At 36.3% G+C, this 21,909-nt stretch overlaps 1 protein-coding gene across 1 annotated transcript in view; it reads left to right on the forward strand.

The window, feature by feature from the left end:
* METTL15 (methyltransferase 15, mitochondrial 12S rRNA N4-cytidine) overlaps positions 1-21,682 on the forward strand; it is an 86,115-nt gene extending 64,433 nt beyond the window's left edge. Inside the window, exons 4-6 of the mRNA XM_062494754.1 lie at positions 12,627-12,818; positions 14,890-15,068; positions 20,875-21,682. Of these exons, the coding sequence (XP_062350738.1) occupies positions 12,627-12,818; positions 14,890-15,068; positions 20,875-21,317 (814 nt within the window). The 3' untranslated portion in view covers positions 21,318-21,682. The remainder of the gene's footprint in view (positions 1-12,626; positions 12,819-14,889; positions 15,069-20,874) is intronic.
* The last annotated feature ends 227 nt before the right edge of the window (positions 21,683-21,909 follow it).

Below are 21,909 nucleotides of genomic sequence, written 5' to 3' on the forward strand. Positions count from 1 at the left end.
TTGACAACCGTTCACCACCTTTATGACCAATTTGCACTAAAGCTTTTCACCTGCCTGAAGAGCTGCCACAGAGCTGGAGTCTTTTGGAATTTCAGAGACCCGAGTTAAAAGGCAGGAAATTCCAGTTAGATGTTATAGTGAAAAAATAGTCATAAGGGTTGTAGTAGTGGAAGAGGTTTCCTGAAGTGCTTGTGTAGTATCTTTGGACCTGTTGAAGGCTCAGCTGGACCTGGCCTCGAGGAACCCATCTAATGAGGTCTGCACTCAACTTTGGACTAGAAGACCTCTTGAGGTCTCTTTTGCAAATTATTACCTAGTTCTGTGTTTCCTAGGTAAAAAGATTGCACTTAAAAAAAAGAAATTCTCTGTAACAGTCTGAGCATTTGTGGGTCAAATGGATTCTTGCCTAATTGCAAGTTTGGAAAACTTCAGTTTAAATAGATGCTGAAGTAGACTGTAGTTGTTTTCTGAAGGATGTCAGGATCATGTTGTGTATTTTCTAGCACCTGCAAGGGCATTCATTTTGAATAACAATAGCCTGTAATTATTTTACTTAAAAGGTCTTAACCTTTAATAAAGCTAGTAACATAATAGAAAATACTTGTCTAAATGAGGAAATATGCAAATACAGGTGTAAATATACAAATAATATATAAAACAGATGGAAAACTGTTCATAAACATAGATACAATCTATGAAGTCACAAGATGTGGAGCAGAAGGTTAAAATGTTCTTAGATGTGCCCATTCTTCTTTATTCTATTTGGATAGAACTATACTTAAAAATAGCACTAAAGTAAGTTGGGTTTTTTGGGGGGGGTTTCATTTTTGTCTCCTTTATATAAATAACTTCATGCCTTTGGTCTATTTCATTGCACCCTGTGGAAAAGCAGACACCTGAACTTTTGAACTACTGAACTTTTCCTTCAGTAAAGATCAAAAGTTGTTGATCTTGGGATCCTAATTAGCCTTTTGTGGCATCAAATGGGTTTGGAAATTCCTTTCTCATCTTCTGAATTATTTTTTTTTTTTAAAAAAGCTAAAAAAAAAAAAGAAATTATCTGAGAACAGTGTGTTTTTTTAGTTTTCTGTCAGAAAATAGCATTTTCCAGTCAATATCAATGTTATGTTTGGTTAAAAGTTCCCCAGTAAGTGCTTTGGGAAAAATTAGGAGAAAAAAGCCTTTTCAATGCCAATGTTGTGTTTATGCATTCAGTTTAAGGATTTCTAAAAATAAAATGAATCGTTTATACCTAAGGGGTAAGTTATTCTTAGGCTGGAGTGTGTTTATACACATGTAAAATGTGTCATGTGTATATGTCTTGATAAGTTTACATAAACACTTTCAGGGTGAACTTTTCAATGGAGAATTACAATAGCTGTTCAAATATAAACATGCTGTAAGAGACTTCTACATCATTGAATCTAATTGCATGGTATTATAAGGCAGTGCATAATTTAATCTCCTTCACTGTGCTCTATCTTAGAAGCAATTAGGAGTTATATATGCAGTGCTCCAGCTATTCCAGAGTCTAATTTTTCATTATATGAAACTTAAAAAAAATTTCCAGTTAAAGCAGTTACCTAATTTAATTTTAATTGAAGAAAATTAACTAATAGTTTATTAATGTCTCCTAGCTCTTTTTTATCCTTGACATTTAAAATACTCTTTTTTTGTATGCAAACTAAGTCTGGGATTTTTTTTATCCTCTCATCTCATAATCTCTCACTTCTTCTCATCCTGTTCTAGCTCCTCTGTGCCAGTTCCACTTTGAGTTGTTCTCTTTTAGGCAAGGCTCTCATAATGACATACCATGCTGTGGATGAAGTCTTACCATTAATATTTTTCTATTCCAGTTAAGACTTCTGACTTGCATATCTTCATGGTTATGTCCAGATGATGAGCTTCCAGGTCATGCAAGGGTTTTCTTCAGGCCCTTTAGTACATATTTTCACACATGGTACTTTGAACTCATCACATTTCCCTTTGGTAATATTTTAGGAACTTTGACATCCTTTAGCAGAGTACATGCAACAAATTTAGCTAGACTGACATTGCCCCTTCTAAGTTAAAAACTTGCTGCAAATATTTTTTGTGTTTGAGGATTTGTAAGGGTGATGTCTCCTTATACTTTAGATGGAGTTATGCAACAGCTTCTGTTCTCATAGTCTGCCATATTTGTATACTTACATATTACTTATGTATGGCATCTTTTTAACTGTTGATTATGTACCTGTCTCTTTAACTTTCATATTTGGTAAAGCTGACTCACAGCTTTTTTTTTTTTACCTCAGTATGCTGTCTTGTCTCACAAATGGTGTGCCTTTTGGTTCTTTTTTTTTTTTTCCAATGTGTCTCAGTTGAAAATATTTTCCCAGCAGAGAGAAACAGAGCAGTAATTTAAAATTGTATGCGTACTTTCAGGATCAAACATTCAATTGAACATTCTCTTGCTTCTCCAAGTACTTACAACTTCACACTTTATGTTGTAATCTGCAGTGGCGAGTAATCAGACTGCATGTAGTAGTCTCTGTGCATAAAAAATAATATTGTTGAGACTAGGGCACAATTTCTGCATGTTCATTTTATAGGAGGGAAGTTCATTTGAATGCAGCATTTCATGACTTGTATGAAGTAAAAGTGTCAGTACAGGAAACATTGAATGTCAGGATAGATCATCACTGGTGAAATGCATTTATATTTCTCAGCTCCTATTACAAGGTACTTAATAAATGAAGTTACAGAATTAGAATTTAATATAGAATTGTCTGTATAATTCTACATGGATGCTAGCTGGTGGTGTCTAAAGAGCAGCAAGATGTTCATGGTTCCTGAATGAACTAGTTTAATTTTTATGATTGCTTTCTGAAATTGAAATTTTTAAACTACAAAAATGGTCAAGGTCACTGAGAAAACGAATTGCTGCCTGCTTGTGTTTTAAGACAGCATTTTAAACCAAAAGCATTCTTAGAGTTGGTAGTATTGTATTCTTTTGTGTAACCTCGGTAGTTTTCCAAAATTTAATGCATACTATTGTAAGTAAGGTTATCTTAAGGGATATACCTAACTTTGCATATGCATTATTTGGAAATCTTTACTTTCTTGGGGTTTTGAATTTGATGAACTAGTAAAACACTCCCTTTTAAGTGTGCATACACGTTATAATCTTTAATAGGATTAAGCACATTACTTTCTTCCCAAGATTGGATTGAAATGTTCTGAGTAACAAATACAGATTTAGTTTTGATTTTCAGTGTTTCATAATTTGGAACAAATTTTCAGAGTTTGTAAATGTAGAAGTAACAAGTACAATTTAACAAGGTAAATTTGTGTACAGAGTGAGTAGTAGAAGCAAAGCAATCTTCTGGTGTAGATTTTCTGCCTGGTTATAGGGGTCACTCTGATCTCATTTCAAAGCTATGAGCTCACCAGTGCAGTACCACAAGCTTATGTGGGTATAACATGCAACTTAGTTATTCATAAATTATCAAAATAAGCCAGTAAATTGGTGGCGTGATTGCTGCAGATTTTTGGTTAGTCTATGTTACCTAATACAGCAAAAATGAAGCTTATTCTAGAGAACTGCAGAACCTTGCAAGGCAGCAGGTGAAGAGACAGGTTGTTAAAACACGTTAGGTTATGTAGGCTACGAGCTGGCCAGTCACTAGTGAAATACTGGGCTTGTTCTTGGAAACTTAATGCATGGTGTTTAGTGATGGTTAGAAGAGTGTGCTTAAAAACTACTGGGAAAGAAATAGGGAACAAAGTACTGAACATTAGCCTGTCTTTTAAACCCATTATATGATTGAATTTTTAATTTTATGCGGAGTTCATGTTCCCATGTCTCAAAAAGGGTAAGACCTGGTATGAGCAGAGGTACAGAAGAACAAACTGTAACTTGTAGCTGAGTGATGCCCCTATTTCATGTCTGTCCTTATTTGCTTTCCTCTTGTGTTTTGCTTCTCTTAATTCTCCTTCCCACAATTAGAAGCATAGAGCTGGGAGATGTGATGCTGTCCAAGTGATAGGCAGAGAGTTCAGTGTGTGAGAGGAGAGTCAATTAAAACTGTAGGCATGTTCTTCTATGGCATATCTTAGAAAAGAATGATGGGAAGGAAGAAAAAGTTACTTGTTTAATATGTAATAAATTCTGGATGCTAGATGTGTTTGTCCTCCGTATTCTAAGGTTTAACTACTGTTTCAAACAAGGAAATGGTTTGTCAAAGAAAGGTTAATTATAAGATAGAAACATATTCAGAAACCGAAATGTTGCAGTGGGAGAAAGCAGGTACTAGAGAAATACACTTTTTTTTGTTCATTTAACTAATGAGACAAAGGAGAGGCAAGTTATCTTTTTAAACTTTAATATTTTATGTATGGTATTTTGATCATTGTACATACCTGATCACCATTAATCAATAATTGATCAGTAAAGCTGATTGACTGATAAATCTGGTTTTGTGCCTTGTCTCCAGTCTGCAACACTCAATACAATTTCAGATTCCTCTGAGACTGTGTGTTAATACTGGAAAAAAGTGATCTTCCCCTTTCCTGCATGTTGAAAAAAGTTCTTTTTACAACGATTGTCACTACAGATTTTAGTATTCTTATATTCACAGACTGAAACGTGTTCATATAGAGCTTTATGCTCCTGATGTTAATTTGTACTTTTCAGCTTGCTGGTGTATATCCAGTATTTCTTTCTGTATTTTACTGGCTTTCGAGAACTGATCTAAACAGAACTTTCCTTCCTTCTGTGGCCACCAGCAACATTTCTTTTGAATTCAATAAAGTACCATTGTGTCTTTAATGAAAGTGTGAATTTTTATGTGAGTTGTTGTGGGCTGGAGAAGCAGTATTTATCAAGCTATCTTTTAAGATGCTAGTAGAAAACTAATAAGGATATAATTATTAAGATTTATCAACTGTCAGAAAACTTGCTTTGCTGTCTTTCTTACAGTGAAAAAAATGGTCTTAGAACTTGAATGACAGGTTGGACATTCACCCTTAAAAAGTGGCTGTGCAAACCAGAAATGTCCAACAAAAGTTCTACAAAACTTCTTGCAGTAATTGTTAAAGTGATGGTAGTGTTTATTAGGAGAGGTGAAAAACCAGATTCATCTGGTATGTGATACATACACACATACTGCTTGTGCTAGGGCAGGTAAAATTGGTAATAAAGCTGAGGGTCACGGTGAATGTTTGATAGCCTGGGGTAATGATACATGTACTTAGCTGTTCTTGCTTGTGTCCACTGATCCTTGTGTCCTAGGCTGTCCTGTCCATTGCTGTGAAGGCTAAACTAAGACATACCTCCAAATAAAATCCCCAGCTGGGGCAATGTAAAGTCAGAGAAGCTATGGCTTTTCTGAGGGTGGTGTCTTACCCACTGAACTGTTATGAGTGACAAACAAATCATTCTGATAGCTTGGTTTTCTTTGCACATCCGAATGATGACAGCATATTACGTATTCTACATATATTATGTAATAAAGGTGTCACACATAATGGTGTTGCATATTTTATAGCAAAGGGTTTAATGGCTAGATGCAATTGCATAAAATTTGCTCTTATTATGCATTAAAACTTTGTGTTATTTATGAAACGAAAAAATAGATTTTCTTCAAATTTTGATGAGACGTGTAATTTTGAAATTTGCCTTGATCACTAGTCTTATTCTGTTAGTCATTTGTTTTCCCAGAAAAAGGAAGAGTTGCTTCCTTAATGTGCAATTTAGCAGGAAATACTGTTCATTAGGAACTTAAATTGTCATATTTGTTTCAATGAGATTGAGTATACCTGCTATGGCAGGTGTCTAATATGGCAAGATTTTCGATGTACTCAATGGAAACTATCTTTGGTATTTGTTCTCTTGGTTTAAAAATTGTATATTTTCCTTTAGCTGAAGTAGTGTCTTCTCCAGTAGTTTTTGCTGAACTTGTGTTAGTGGACAGATTAGTGGAGTGCATACTTCATATAGAAATAAAAATGGACATTTAAATAATGAGCAGTCAGTTTTGAGCAGGTGTGCTTGAGAGGTTTTTAGAAATAGTTTTGGGGCCATGGTGTCAATGGCAGAGGAGGAGTAAAGGATTGCATCTTTTTTACAGAATGTGGCAGAGTAAGAAAAAGAGGACGTTTTCCTGGAAGCTAGAGGAAAACAACCGAAGCATGAAATAACTCATTTCATGAGGGTTTGCATAAGAGAGATATGCAGTTGACAAGGAGAGGCAGAGAAAGGCCCTCTTGGGATAGCATTTCTGGCTGTGTAAGATGCTCAGTGTTCTCTACTGTTCTCCAGGTCAATGCAAAAAGGGGGGGTTTGTTGGGGTTTCTTTGGTATGATGTCTTTAGGTTATATGAAGAGAAATAGTTGACTTTTTAAATGCATGCGTACCTCTTAAATGTTCTCTGCTCTTAAGTGGCAATACATGGTAAGTAAAAGTTTACCAGTTTAGAAATACTTTAAATGACATTTCAATCATTCTTACACAGAGTACAGTCAATATTGTAGCCCTCAAATTTGGATATCTTAACTTGGCTCTATGGAAGTTGTTTTTTTCATATGCTTCCTCCAGTTTCCAGGTCTTTGTTAATCAGAGGCTCAGATTTGAGTTTGTAATTTTGTTGCACAAAACCTAGCTAGACTGAGTTGTTCTCAGGTAGACACTAGGCTTTTCATAATAAATCTCTAATTTATTTTTTTAATAAAACTAGAAATGTAATGACACATCATTTGTAAGGTGATAGACATCACAATTTTTGGTTTTGCTGTTTTTTCTTGGTGTCATGGGTTGTGGGATGCCATATATCCACAAAAGCCCTTCACTCACTCCTCTCTGCAGCTGGACGGAGGAGAGAAAATTTAACAAAGGGTTCATGGATTGAGATAAGATCCAGGAGAAATCACTCATCAAATGCCATCAAAGGCAAAACAGGCTCAACTTAGAGATAGAAAGTAAATTTATTACTAACAAAATAAGAACAGGACAATGAGAAATAAAATAAGTCACCTTCCCTCCACCCCTCTCTTACCCCAGCAGTGCAGGGAGAGAGGGAATGGGGCTTGTGGTCAGTTCATCACCTGTGGGTTCTCTCACTGCTTAAGGAGAGGAGTTGTTCTCATGCTGCACTGTGGGGTCCCTCCCACAGGAGACAGTTCTCCACAAACATCTCTGATGGGAATCCATCCGACAAACAGCAGCTCTCTGCAAACTGCTGCAATGTGAATTCCTCCCACAGGCAAACAGTCCTCCCAAAACTGCTGCAGTGTGGGTCTCTCTTTCCGTGGGGTGCAATCCTCCAAGGACAGGCTGCTCCACCCTGGAAGCAGGGTCCCCTGTCTCCACCAGGTCTCCCACTGGATCACACCTTCCTCTAGGTCTCCATCTGCTCTGGCATGGGCACCTTCCCCATGGGCTGTGCATGGATCTCTGCATTCCCCATGGATCCCCATGGGCTGTGCATGGATCTCTGCATTCCCCATGGATCCCCATGGGCTGTGGGTGGATCTCTGCATTCCCCATGGATCTCCATGGGCTGTGGGTGGATCTCTGCATTCCCCATGGATCCCCATGGGCTGTGGGTGGATCTCTGCATTCCCCATGGATCCCCAGGGGCTGTGGGTGGATCTCTGCATTCCCCATGGATCCCCATGGGCTGCGGGTGGGTCTCTTCATCCCCTGTGGATCCCCCTGGGCTGCAGGGGCACAGCTACTTCACCATGATCATCACCATGGCCTGCAGAGGAATCTCATCTCTGGTGCCTGGAACACCTCCTGCCCCTCCTTCTTCACTGACCTTCATGTCTCCATTGTTGTTTCCCTCACATGTTCTCACCTCCTCCTCTTCTCTGGCTGGAATTCAAATTGCGCCCTGAATTTGTTTTGACTTTCTTCTTAAATATGCTATCATGGAGGTGTCACCAATCTTGCCAATTGTCCCAGTTTTGGCCAGCAGCATGTCCATGTTCAGAGCCATCAGGGATTGACTCTGCTGGACATGGTGGAAGCTTCCAGCAGCTTCTCACAGAAGCCCCTTCTGTGAGCCCCCTCTGCTGCCAATAACGAGACCATGCAAAACTAACACACTTGGCAAGCATGAAAACCATGCCAAATTTCCATTTGACAAAGGTAGTGTAAAATTTTTGCGGAATATTCAGATACGTTTTTTTGAGAGGAATGTTACATTGAGGCGTAGTAACACACAACAATTTCCAGGTAGGATACTGCAAGTTCCACGGATTTATGGCTAGAATACTTCATAGTTTGCTCCTAGGTATGCCTGAAGCAGTGCAGCCATGAGTGGAAATTGCAGCTATCTGACAGCTGTGAGTGACCTCAGTGAGGTGAGTCAGTGTCAAACCAGGTCTGTACCAATATCCTCATTACAGCTGCTGCTGCTTGGCACCCCTGATGGCAGTCCCGGTGGAGTTACTGAATCAAAGCACCAGGCTGCTCTCCTTGTTTGATGTCCAGTGACAAGAGTTAGCTGAAAAATTTTGTTTTCTGGTCTCCTGAAGAGCCAGTTATTCTGGTTGAGTAAAATGTAGTTTTCACTGCTGACAAGCGATCGTCATGTATTTATACACAGAATTTTTAAGTGGAGCAAGTGTGAAACATCAAATCCAAGAGTTATTATGTATATATATAAAAATGCTGAAGCACCATTAAAGCATCATTGTACACATCTGTGAAATTACTTGAATGATTGATGATCATGTCAATGTCTGTGACAATTGAGAGAAATTAGATGAGAGAAAACCTTCTATTTATTTTGTTGAAGCTCTGTTAATACTTTACTTTTTTCCTGTGTGGATCCCTCTCAGATGAGTAAAATAAAAAAAGTATTTTTATAAAGCATTGCAGAATACCAGAGATTAACTGAAACCTGCAGAGCCTGAAATACTTTAGGATACATTGAACTCTTTCTCATTCTGCTCTTTCATGTAGTTAAGAAGTGCAGATCAAGGCCTGTCTAGCAGAATTACTATGCTGTGTGTCATAATATAATAAAATACTGTGTTATGACCTGAACAAAGGACCTGAACCCAAGGTTCTGTATTATTTTCCGACTGTGTTATTTCCCAAGAATTCTGCAAGCTTTTGAAGTTGTTGCACAAGAAAATCTATAAAGTTCCCGCAATGTTAGTTGCTGTAAATAACATTTTATTATTTTTAAAATAGGCTAGATTGTCTATATTCCCAGTGTTCATTTAAAATCTTATATAGATTTTTCTAGTCAAATGCAAAGATTACTAAAGAGGGAGTGAACATGTTGAGTATTTTGGGAAGTTGGAGATTGCTTGTCTGTAGCAGTTGGGAATTCATAAAAAATTTACCATGCAATTACCCAGTAACCCCCCCTCCCCCCCCCCCCCAAAATAAGAGCTAATATGATAGGTATTTTCTGCTTTTTTACATCCTCAAACCATATTCTCTGAAATTGTCTTAGCTTTCTATGTGGTATCCTCAAGTCATTAAATACTAAACCCTACAAGTCTTATTTCTCAATTTATAAGAGATGAGCTAAAAGCTCTTTGTAGTTTCTTATATTTCTAAAATATTCTGAATATATAAAATGCTGTCCAAGTACTAAATTTAAATATTTTCACTTAAACAAGGCAACTTGGTTGATTTATGAGATTTTAACCTTCTAAGATTGCCTAAAATGATAACAATGCTCTCTATGTGACCCTTTGTAGTCTTAGCAGCTTTCACCAAGATCTGATGAAAATCCCCATTTAATCTTGATCTGTAATGTTTTGATATGCTCTCTCATCTCAGGCTTCTTAGAACTATAAGCTTGGCTCTTTTTCTTGGTGTTTACAGATGTTCCCTGGTTTACCTTTCCTGCTTTTTCCACTAAGCACTGCTTTTGCAATATATTAGGACAGAAAGGATGATAGATTTTCATACTAGGTAAGTATGGTCATAGAACATAAATTCTCTATTGACCAAAGAAAACACTGGAAGACTGAAAAAGAAAGTGGAAAGAATTCTGCATACCTGGGTAGAGCAGCAGGCATATGACTGTAGCAAATAAAAATTTTTAATGTAGTTTACTATTTAACAGTTTATTATTTATCATTTATTTGAGATTTTTCTGGAAAGTGGATTTATAGACCATGTAAATAAAAACCTGAAGTCAAAAGAAAGTTGAGGGTAAACTAAAAATATTTTGAGAAATCCTGTGTGTAACAGGCAGTTTTTATTTGAATATAGGCATAAAGAATGGTAGACTTGGGAAGAGTTTCTTTATCTTCTAATAAATATTCTGAATTCTTGGTAAAATATTTTATTTTAAATAAATGAGTCATGCTCATAATGTAATAGATTAGTCCTTGTCATCGCTATCGTTATTGTTACTATCCTGTCCAAAGAAGAGCTGATATTTGTATTTCCTTTCATAAGGTAATAAATCTTGCATCGCTGTGTACTTGGTTTGATTAATTGAAGCATATGAGATAGCCAAGATGCTTAAAATTATGTCTTCTGTTCCACAGAGAAACAGGAATTCAGAGAACTGGCCTGAACATTGTAATATAGTCATTATAGCCTCATAAAAAGCATCTGGTTTTAGTGAGAATTTATATTTAACAAGATGCCTATATCCACCATTGGTACACCCAAGGCAGTGCATAGCAAACACATTATATACAGAAGCTATAATTTCACACAGCTGAAAGATTGACATCAAATCTTAACCTTGAAAAAGATTTTTCAATCTTTTTTTTTTTAATTTGCAAACTCCAGAATGTTTTCCAGCTGAAGCATCTCTCTACCAAAAGGTAAATTTCTACTTACTTTAAATTTACTGATTTTTTAAAATAACCTTTTCTAATCACAAAAGTTTGGCAGATCACAAATTAAAAGCTGTCACAAGCATCTTAGCTATCCACATATTTATGACTTGTTTAAAGAAATGTAAGAAAATTTTCTAACAATAAATAAATACTGTTGAGAGTAGTTTTTCAGATCAATTGGTAGCCACTGCTTCAGAGCCACTGACACGGATTACTGTCTACTGGGGAAGTGGACAATGGCAATGTGTAGTTTTATCCAGGTCTCATTTATTTTCATCTCCCACTTACGGAATTTTAAAGTTCATTCATTTGCATGAGTCATGAAGGTAGAAACACTGCCCAGTTGGAAAAAGTGGTACATATTTTCAAGAAAATTCCTCTCATTATGCTGAGGAAGAAATACAATCTCAAAACTACATAACCATAGAGATTAAATTGGTTAAAGTATCTTAAGTGGATCATTGTGCTTTTCAGGAACTGTCAGTTCTTATGCTGAATAGTTGTATTCAATTATGGGCTGGACAGAAATCAATTCAAAATTGTGTGTGCGATCATGATATCCCTCATGGAAATCTTTCATTCACACAGTTTCCCAGGTTTTGTGCTGTTTAGTAGGTGGATTTGCTCTGCTCCAATGAGGAGAACACTGTGTAGCTGAATGTTCTTCCATGTGGTTGGATTCATAAGTGTCTTCCTTTTAATGGAAGCCTTTTCTCTCCACATGGAGGCAGTCGCTTCCTGGAATGGGCAGGAATACATTCTGTTTTGCAGGTACTGCTTTAAAATGCAGCAATATGTTGGTTAATCTCTTTAAGTCTGTGAAATTCAGTGAGATTTTGAGAGACAGATAAAATAAATTGGGCAATTGTATGTCACCTTATATATAGGCAAAACCCAAAAGTTTGGGATTAGTTACCCGAGAAAGCATTGGAAACCTCAGAGATCGTAGGATCATCGCATAACCTGAGGTAGAAGAGACCCATCAGGATCATTGAGTCCAGCTCCTGGCAGGACACCCCAAGAAGTCCATCCTGTGCCTGAGAGCATTGTCCAAACACTTCTTGATCTCCGTCAGGCTGAGCTCTGTGTGATTGGACACTAGAACTTGTGGAGAAGATGTGTTATCTCCTCCCTTGCCATTCCTCTTTTCCCTGTTAGCATGAGAATATTAAGAAACAACCACTTTAAAAGTAAGAAAGAACAGTAAGCACAAAATTGCATATTAAACTACTCAATCCAGTGGTCAGGTGCCTAAATCCAAAATACACTAAGTGTTTTAGCTGCTTATGATTCAGTGCACCTCATTCTCCCAGTTATTTTTAAAATGACAAATGCCACTAAAAACGTGTTTGGTCCCATGGCAGGAACTTGGAATTCTTTTCCTGGTGAGTAAATATTAATCACAAGGTTGTGCACTCCTGTTCCATTTTGTCTGCTTCTCTAGGTCCAAGATCTGTTATTTCTTTTCTGCACCTTGCTTGACTAAAGGCCCTGCTAAGCAGGGCAGGTACCTTTAGTAGTCAGGGCATTGCTGCTGAAGGTGTCCTGCATACTGAAAAAAAAAAAATAATTCGGTCAGTTTTTCATTTCGTTAAGATCAAGCAGGAAGGGAGTAAAGAGTTAAAATAGAAGTAGTCACTGAGGGGTGATTTGGACCAGTTTTCAATGCTGACATATGAAAATATATAAACTATTCCTTTGGGAATAGCCCTATTGCTTCTGAGACAAGCTGAGTGCTATTATCTAATTCCTGCTATGCAAGGGGGAGAGATGGCACTATTATAATTAAACTTGAGTCTATTTATTTGTTACTTTCTTGCAGGAAACAGATTCAACCTCTTCTAGGACAGTTTAGCCAGTCAGAGGCTTTGTTAATCTCATCTGGGGTTGAGCCAGGGACTCTGGATGGCGTTCTCCTGGATGCTGGCTGCTCTTCTATGCAATTTGATACACCCGAAAGAGGCTTTTCCCTGCAGAAGGATGGACCTTTGGACATGAGGATGGATAGTGACAGGTACATTATAATAGATAATTTCTTCTTGAACGTCAAAAACTGTCTGCTCTGCACCCCCTGTGCATTTGCTTTCCTCTTAAAATGAAGAATTCTTGCCATCAAACAATGGCATCTAATTTTGCATTAGTATCCTGACTTTCTTTTGCTGAAAAACTTTTTTCTGTCTCAGTGCTCAGCCCTGGTTATTGTCTTTGCCTTCTTTGAAATAAGAGGAAGGTTCCAGTGATGAGTAATTAAACCAGTAATGTTTTATTAACTGTACCTTTCAATTGTAACATTTTTGCAGAGTATGGTATGCAGTCACAGGAACATCTCTTTCAGAGGCCTATTATTTCCACAGTTTCTCTGCCTGTACTTGATCTGCAGGCTCACACTTCTTACTGCAGTCCCTTTTCTTTTCTGCCACACTTGCTATTTATGGAAACTTCACTAGAGAAGGTTCATTTGCTCCCTCAGGAAAGGAACAGCATACTTCTTCTGTGCAATGACCATCTTATCCAGTTGCTTCTCTGTAAAAGGAACATAATAAAAATAAATAAATAAAATCCTATCCATTGTATCTGCTAGTTTAATCTGTAGATAGCTACATTGCTTCTAACATGCTAGTATGATGCATTCTTCCATACCCACTTGCAATTATATTTGTTGTAAGTTTTACTTCGCAAAATTATAAAATTCCTGTCTCTTTGGGTAGGAGGCACATCAAGCTTAAGTAATTGTCAAATATTTAAATTTGGATTGTTTTTTAGTATTTTCAAGAGTATGAAAATCAGTCATGGAATGATAATTTGCACTTATGCAGCATTTTTCATCTTCAGACAACCTGATGTACTTCTGCAGCATTTTTCTTTTTGCATGAGCAACCAAAAATGTGTTTTGTATGGGTGATGGCTGGAATTGCATGACGCATTACATGACAGAGAATGACAATTTTTTTCTCGGTGTTTTGATAAACATGGAATCTTAAGAAATGCCATTTGTTCTTTCATTGCTCACAAGAGCCAATGGGAAGCCTCAATTTCTAAGGAATTAGCTTACCATATTAATGTTGAGTTTTAACACAGCAAAATTCATGATACTTGCTTTTTCTGGTTTTGTGCAATATGCTCCCGTTATTTTCCTGGGATTCAGTCCTCAGATTTCAAGAATCTGAACTCCAGGCTTAAAAACATAAGTTTGATGCATCATGAGAAAACAAACAAAGAACAGAAGCATAAGAACAAAGGATACCTGAGGCATAACAAAAGCCTTACACTCCTTACACTATGGTTGTTGCTATGATACTACTTGCCTCTAAGTTTTGTTACCTTTTGTAAGATACTGTAGGGGAGTAGAAAATGCCTGAAAGAGGAGAGAATTTCGAAGGGAATTTATTGAGTAGTCTGTATGTTTTCTCTGATTACTAAACCCATAGATGATGTTCATAAAATATCTTGAACTATTTCAGTATCAAAGTGACAGAGATATAGATATATAGATTGAAGGCTTTCACTGCTTAAATTATAGTAAGTCCTGTAATTTATATGACTATGTCATTTCCATTATCTCAGGAGAGTATTTATATATATTCTTATGCCTTTTAGTAAAAAATAAAGTTTAATAATCTTCATTAGCAATTGTTTTCATAACAGGAGATGTGAAAGAAAAGATCCTTGAAATCAGTTCTGGCTAGAAAACAACATATGATGCAAGGTGGCTAAAATGAACCCATAAGAGGCAAGTTTATATTCTAAAGCTGGCTTAGTAGAAAGGTCACACATAATTTCCATCCTAGCATGATACTGGAATATATTTATTCTTGTGACCCTATTAAGCATAGTTTATGATAATACTTGGATGTTAAAACTGTTGTAATTGAAGTTGAGGAACAAACTCCATTTAGACCAGCAAGAAAAAAAACGATTTAAAAGGTGCAAGCTGTTTTCACAGAGTTGCCATCTCCTATTCGAGAAACCTCAAAGGCACTTGTATGCAGCGTGTGTGTTTGACTTTCTGTCTCAACGCTATGAAGCTTCACCTCTTGTCAATGAAAGCTGACGTCAGTGAACTAATTGGCTGTTCTCGTGCGTAGGTACCCTGACATGCCCACTGCTGCTGATGTTGTGAATGCTTTAGATCAACAGGCGCTTGCGTCCATCCTGAGGACGTACGGGGAGGAGAGGCACGCTAAGAAAATCGCTTCAGCCATCGTTCGGGCACGCAGCGTATACCCCATCACCAGAACTCAGCAGCTTGCGAGCATTGTTGCAGGTACCCTCATTAATTCTTCACAGTGGCTGCTGAGGAGAAAGGAAAATATTAATCCCCCAAAGTCCCAGAGGGATCTATTTGTACTTGAAATCATGCAGGATCTAATCCTGCCTGTTCTGCTCTGATGTCAGCTCTTTTTTTTCTCTTTTTTTTAAGTTCCCGGGTTTTTTTTGTATTGTAGTTTGACAATTAGTTTAATAATAGATTCAACATGAAGTGATTTATCATTTTGTCAGAACCACAGAATGACAGTAGCCTTGGGTGTTCTTTATCTTGGCTAATGATCCTGGCTGCTTTCAAAAATCAGATATGTCATATCTGTCTTAGTTTAAAATTTCTGTATTTGAATATTTTAAGGGGAGGTACCGTGGCAGTTTCCAATTATGAGTAAAATCAGATAATTTCTGTATTTTTAAAGAATCAGGAAGCACAAAGCAATACACGGCTTGCTTCACCTTGTGCATGCCAGCTAGGTCAGCCTGAAGAGACTATTGAAACACTTCATCTTCCTTGATCCTCGCTGTAAACAACTTGAAGAACATGCAGTTAGGCAGGAACAGTGCTTACATCAAGAGCCTTTACATTTGTGTTCCGAAGTAAAAATTTTCAAGAAAAAACCTAAGACACGAATCCTGTTCATTATCATAATATGTAGCATCAGGATGTTTTTATATTCTTGACCAAATGATGAAAATCACTACATCTTGTCATGAATAAGTCTAAACAGCTGACTTTGAATATAGACCTTTAAAATTCTAATCCAGATTTAATATTTGCTAAAGAACAATGTAAAATATTTTATCAGTATCCCGAAGAGTTGAAAAATTGAAAAATGTATGGTATTCTTAACAATTTGTATTACTTAAACTGGAAGTCTAATGCACTTAAATTTAATGACGGAAAAATGAATAGGTTTGCATTTGTAGAAGCCAGGATACTTTAGCAAAATGTCCAGTCACCCAAGGCCAATAGTTTATCTGATATGATAAAAGGACCTGAAGAGACCCTGCTTGCTGTTGTAAGCCCCTGCTGTAAATATAGTGGATATAAACATTCTTAAAAAAAAAAAAAATCAAAGAGATAAAACACTATGTGACTTTTATAAACCCTACATTTTTAATATCATCATTAGCAAATCCTGAAATAATAATTTTGGGCTTTGTCATATATATCTCATGCTTTTTGAAAAACTGTTGATTAAGAATTTGGAGCAACCATGTCACCCTGTTAAGGATATGTTATGTGTTATAGACAAGCAACTCAGTAATTCTGAAATAATTTGGTGTCAAAGCTTAAACTAAGGAGATGAAAATACTGGTGTATAAATGACAGCAGTTGAAGTTTCCTTCATGTTTAATGTGCTCCATGTGAATCATTTGTTTAATGGTCAGTTTCCATGACAATGAGAAAGATTTTTTTTGTTCTCACTTTAAATTCTCTGGTATATTTGAAGAGCTTCTTGATCCACGAGTCAGGTGTACTTCAGGTAGTGTACATGCCTAAACAACGAGTCCAGCACACATCTGCCAAGACAATAAATATAAATGTGTATGTTTTGTGTGCTTTTTTTGGAGGATGCAAGTAGTTATAACAATTTTAGAGCTGTTGCACTGATCCCTGTTTGCATAAAACTTCTTCCAATTTTAATTTGATTCATCCAGAAAGGAAGCACTATGGTGGATCCTGTTGTTTTTTTGAACTGATTAAGAAAACCTTAAGGAGATTTTTCGTAATTGTGATATATATTGATTCATTTATCATCTATCATTAATATATGAAATTATATTGGTGAAGTTATTGGGATAAGCCAGAGCTAAAGTGCCAGAGACCATAGCTATAGGAACCTCTTGATGGTGGAGCCCAAAGAAACACTGACTAATTCAGGACATTACCAGAGTAAAATTTATGACCTCTATTAGTTATGTGTTACGTCTTTTAAAAAATAAAGTATTAATTATAATAATAAAATCTTGCATTTTAGATTTTGAAGATTTTTTGCCAGCCTGATTATATTCCAGGACAGGATCATTATTTTTGCCTAGCTTAGGAACCAGAACACAAGCAAAACAATCTAGCAAATGAGGCTGGGTGTCACTGTCTGAGAATCTGTGTAGTGTCCATATTTCTTTCTCCTCTTACTGATTACCATGGCTTCAGATTTTATACAGCTCCAAAGTTTTGTCTTAAGGTCCAGCTGATAATCAGAATCACAGTGAATCTAGATTTGGACTAGCCTGAACTTGAAAATTTTAATTTCTTTTTATAGAATGCTAGACTTCTGGTCTTTCCTACCACCCCCCAAAAGGTTACGACATGTATTGCAGTCCCTAATTGATTGGGAGATAAAAGCGAAGGATGTAGTTTAAAAAAAAAAACCCAAGGAAAAGAAATAACATTAGAAAATTTGTATTTGTGTTTATAAATATTATCTGAAAGTCTTCTGATCTGTTAAAATAAGATCTCTATGAGCTATGGAATCTGCAGTAGGAGGAATTTTGGTTCAGTCTTGGGAACAGCATCTCTTCCCACAGCAGAGTTGAACTCTTCTCACTGTTTATAATTTTCACAGAGCTATTTGCATTATTGAATGCTCTGTAAGTACTAAAAATCAGTAGTTCTCAACTGAAGGGTTGTGAATAGATGTGTGAAAGTTGATTAAGAAGCATTTCCTGATGTCTTTTGTTGTGCCTCATTGAGTTGTTTGGAAACAATAGGTCTAATTGCATGTGCAGGAAAGCTCATTAAAAATGGTGAAATTTTTAGAATGTTATTTTCATATGCTTTTCCTGTACAACTAATGGTCTATTTTGATTTCTTTTCAGGGGACAATATACCTTTTTATATTTTTTTTTTCAAAATTTATTTTTTTCTGAGCATTATTTAGATACTTAATCTATTAAAAGACAATTTTGAGATCATGTAATCATTTGGCCTTAACTTGAAAGGAGTTGATGATGACATGTTAAAGAAATTTTGAAAATTTTAAAAGGACTTTAATTTCATTCTGACTGGTTCACTTTTATAGACTTTAATTATCAGTTTGGAATTTGTACTATTGCCTGAATTTCAGATGGGTGAGAATTAACACTGTACTGAGGGAGCCTAGACAAAAGGACATTAGTTGCGTCACAGAAACTTATTAAATGCAGTGCTAATTCAACAGAAGAATTCCTGCAAACAGGTGCACGATCTGAATTAATTTTTAAACTCTCCCACTCTTTTACACTCTGGGGACTTTAATAGTTCATATTGACAGGCACAGCACATTGCTAATTTCATTCACAAGCTTTTAAAATTTCAATACATTTCAACATGTGAACCTATTAGATTGTTTCAAAGTGTAAGTATCATCATTGCATCCAAAAACTAAAAATGGTTATTTCTCTCACTGGGATTTCAAGCTATTAATCTAGCCAGGAGTGTGGTGTTTTTATGAATGAAATTCATTTTACAAGCTTCCCGTACAGAATTTTTTTCTTTTTTTAATGTTTTTGTACACTGAACAGCCAGTTACCAGGAAGGATTTTCTTTAAGTGTCTTGGTAACTGGAGGGGCCTGGATGAGAAGTGATGTGCCTGAGCAGAAAGCACAAACAGATTTTTATTTAACTAAGCTAGAGGAGTAAGAGTGATGGGAGAATTTTTTACCTGTGGAACATAGATCAGAATCGATAGCCTCTACTAAAAAGATGAAGGCCACTGTGACAGAAATAACTACCTGAGATTACATTTGTTAGTTAATCCCAGTCTTTGACAATAGACCAGTAAGTCTTTGAACATGTGAACAGTTTGATTTTGTTTTTAGTCTGGGAGGTTTTGGTTGCATGAAACTGCAAAGTGGCTGCATTTCTTTACCAGTTTCCAGAATATTAATATTTTGTACTTTATTATAGGACCTGCAGTGCTCTTTGTGCATGTTCAACTGAGGCATGTGAGGTTGTATTTTACTTACAGAATATCTATCTGGGCTTTAATTAATTTTTCTTCAGTGTGTGATAAATTATTCATAGTAATAAATTAATGTCACAGTTAATTGTCTTAGAAGGTTATTGTAGGAAGAAACTGCACTCAACAGCCATGGCAGGACAAGTGGAAGAACTTTCCAAAGACCTGTGTCCTAGTTGTGCTAGTAGCCTCAGCATCGTTGTTCTTTTATTTATCTATTCAGTATTGCAATTGCAAAATGCCAGTGTTCATGATCAAACCAATGAAAATCTGCCCAGATATCAGCATAGTATGTCCATTTACATTTTTCCAAAGCCTTTTGAAGTTGAATTTGGAGTCACAGAATCGTTCGTGTTGAAAGAGACCTTAAAGACCATCCAGTTCCAACTACCCTGCCATGGACAAGGACACCTTCCACTAGACCAACTTGCTCAAAGCCTTGTCCAGCCTGGCCTTGAACATTTGCAGGAATGGGGAATCTAGCTTCTCTGAGCAACCTGGTCCAGTGCCTCACCTTCCTCAAAGGGAAGAATTTCTTTAGAACTCTAATCTAATTCATTCCATAGTCCTGAGCATTCTAGTAGTGTTTGTAGTTGCTACTTTGACCTTTAAAGAAAGTTCTGTTTATTTTGCCTAGCACAACATTCATTCCTTTATGTTATGCATTAAGAGACACTTTTCATCACACACAACTGGCACTCAGTGGCTGTTCTAAGGGTTCCATCTTCAAAGAATCTATCTATAGGAACGTGAGGATATATGTGAACAGATACCATGACAGTTACTACAAGCTTGCTGTTGGTTTCTTGGGATACCTTATGTTCTGTGATGTTTTGTTCTTCTTTTAATTGAAGTCTCTCTTCAAAATGAACTTTGTGACTTCCACAATGAGGAGATACATTCTTTTTGTGGTTCATAGTAAATATAGAAGGTTATATTCTCAAGGACAGAAATTATATTAGCTAGCTAGCATAACTTTTTCTAGAATTTGTAAATAATGGAGAAACTTAGCTCCTGCAGGCTACATCTCTTTAGTCTGTTTTGTGAGACAGCTTCAAACCACAAATTCTCATGCAGTCAATTGTTGGGAGAAGTCAGTCCTGTTGCCAAATTCTTTCTTGAAGGATTTAGACATCCGATTGTGTGCATCTAATAAAAAAATATTTAATCCGGTGATTTTAGGTCTGACAAACCTTGACATATTCTGCTGTGTAGACATGTGGAAGCACAACAGTATCAGCTGCATTTTCTAAATTTCTCGAGATGTTTTTGTGAACATTTGAAGAAATACAGGTGTAGTGTTCAACAATTGCTATTCCCAAACAAGGATACCTCTTTTAAACTTCAAGTAATTCATTGAAAGATAGTTATTACCCAGTCGACATTGTTTTCAGTTATCTCTGCTTGTGAAGAAATGCAGTTATCTGAAAGGCAACAGGTAAAATTGTGTCCATCGTAGATTGATTTTTTGCTTAAAAGGATAACATAACCACAAATACCAAACTGACATTGATTACACTGAGCTGTAAGGTGAGACTTATCTAGCCTATCTTTTTTTCCTTTGTCTTGATTTCAGACATTATTTTTTAGTTCAAATTTGTGATGCTTTTGTAGAAGGAATGTCTATAAGAGATTCTAGGGAAAAAGCCCCAACACTTAACCACAAACCATTTTAGTTTAATAGGGTTTACATTCAGAGATGCGAATTCAAAACATAAAACAAAGATACATTATGAAGAAGGAAGCTCACTGCTCAAGTTTCAGTTTTGACTATGTTTTCCTTTAAAGTAATCTTACATGAGTGGATGTCTAGATGTAGAAATATTAAGTTATTAACATGCATCTTTTAAAATGTGTGACAGGTGCTTTCCCAGCATCAGCTCTCTATGCACGAAAGGACTTGCTTCAGAGACCTACACATGTTGCTACTAAAACTTTTCAAGGCCTGCGAATATTTGTGAATGATGAGCTCCATGAACTCTTCTTAGGACTCAAGACAGCTGAGAAGTTTCTAAAACCTGGAGGTCGCCTTGTAGCCCTCTCCTTTCATTCACTAGAGGATCGTATTATCAAACGTTTTCTTCATGGAATTGACATGACAGAAAAATACAATCTGAGCTCAAAGCAGAAGATAAGGCAGGCTCTGAAAAATTCCTCCAAAGAAGATACACAAGAATATCCCTGTGGAAAATCCAACTCAAAGTGGAGTTTTATACAGAAAAAAGTTCTCACACCCCAGGCCAAGGATATTCAAACAAACCCAAGAGGACGGTCGGCCAAGCTAAGAGCTGCTATTAAACTCTAAACCAAAATATATGATCTTATAATTTCCATAAATTCTGTTTTCCAGAATGCTAACTGGACGGATAGTATCATACTGAAAAAATAAAATGAAGGCTGTTAAAAACATTTCTTTCTTACCTTTGTGCTTCTTTTTGATTAGGAAGTTGTATAGAGTGTGAAAATGCAAAATAAATGCTTATAAATGGGGATCACTAATTGTAAAAAAAAAAAAAAACAACATATTTTTTTAAAAGAGCATCAAATACCAAGTTTATAAAAATTGCAGGTTTGATGTATTTGTAGTATTCCCTTTAGAATAATTTCAAAATCCTGACATTAACAGTCTAAATTCAGTAGCTAGTTGAGACATATTTTTATGGGGGCGAATTTCACACACCTAATCCTGATGTCTGCTTTAGTCTAGAGTAAGTTTAAACTAACCTAAGAATTCTTGATATCTGTGTATCCCAGCTAACTTGTTGCACAAGTGCCTATGGGACAAGAGCTAATTCTTAAATAAAGTAGCATCCATCCAGGAATTTGTAAATGGACTATTACCTTTTTCAAAACAAGTATTTACATCTGAGTGATAGCCTGGTTGTTTAATGATTAAT

Source organism: Cinclus cinclus, chromosome 6 (assembly GCF_963662255.1).
Source record: "Cinclus cinclus chromosome 6, bCinCin1.1, whole genome shotgun sequence".
Taxonomy (NCBI): Eukaryota; Metazoa; Chordata; class Aves; order Passeriformes; family Cinclidae; genus Cinclus; species Cinclus cinclus.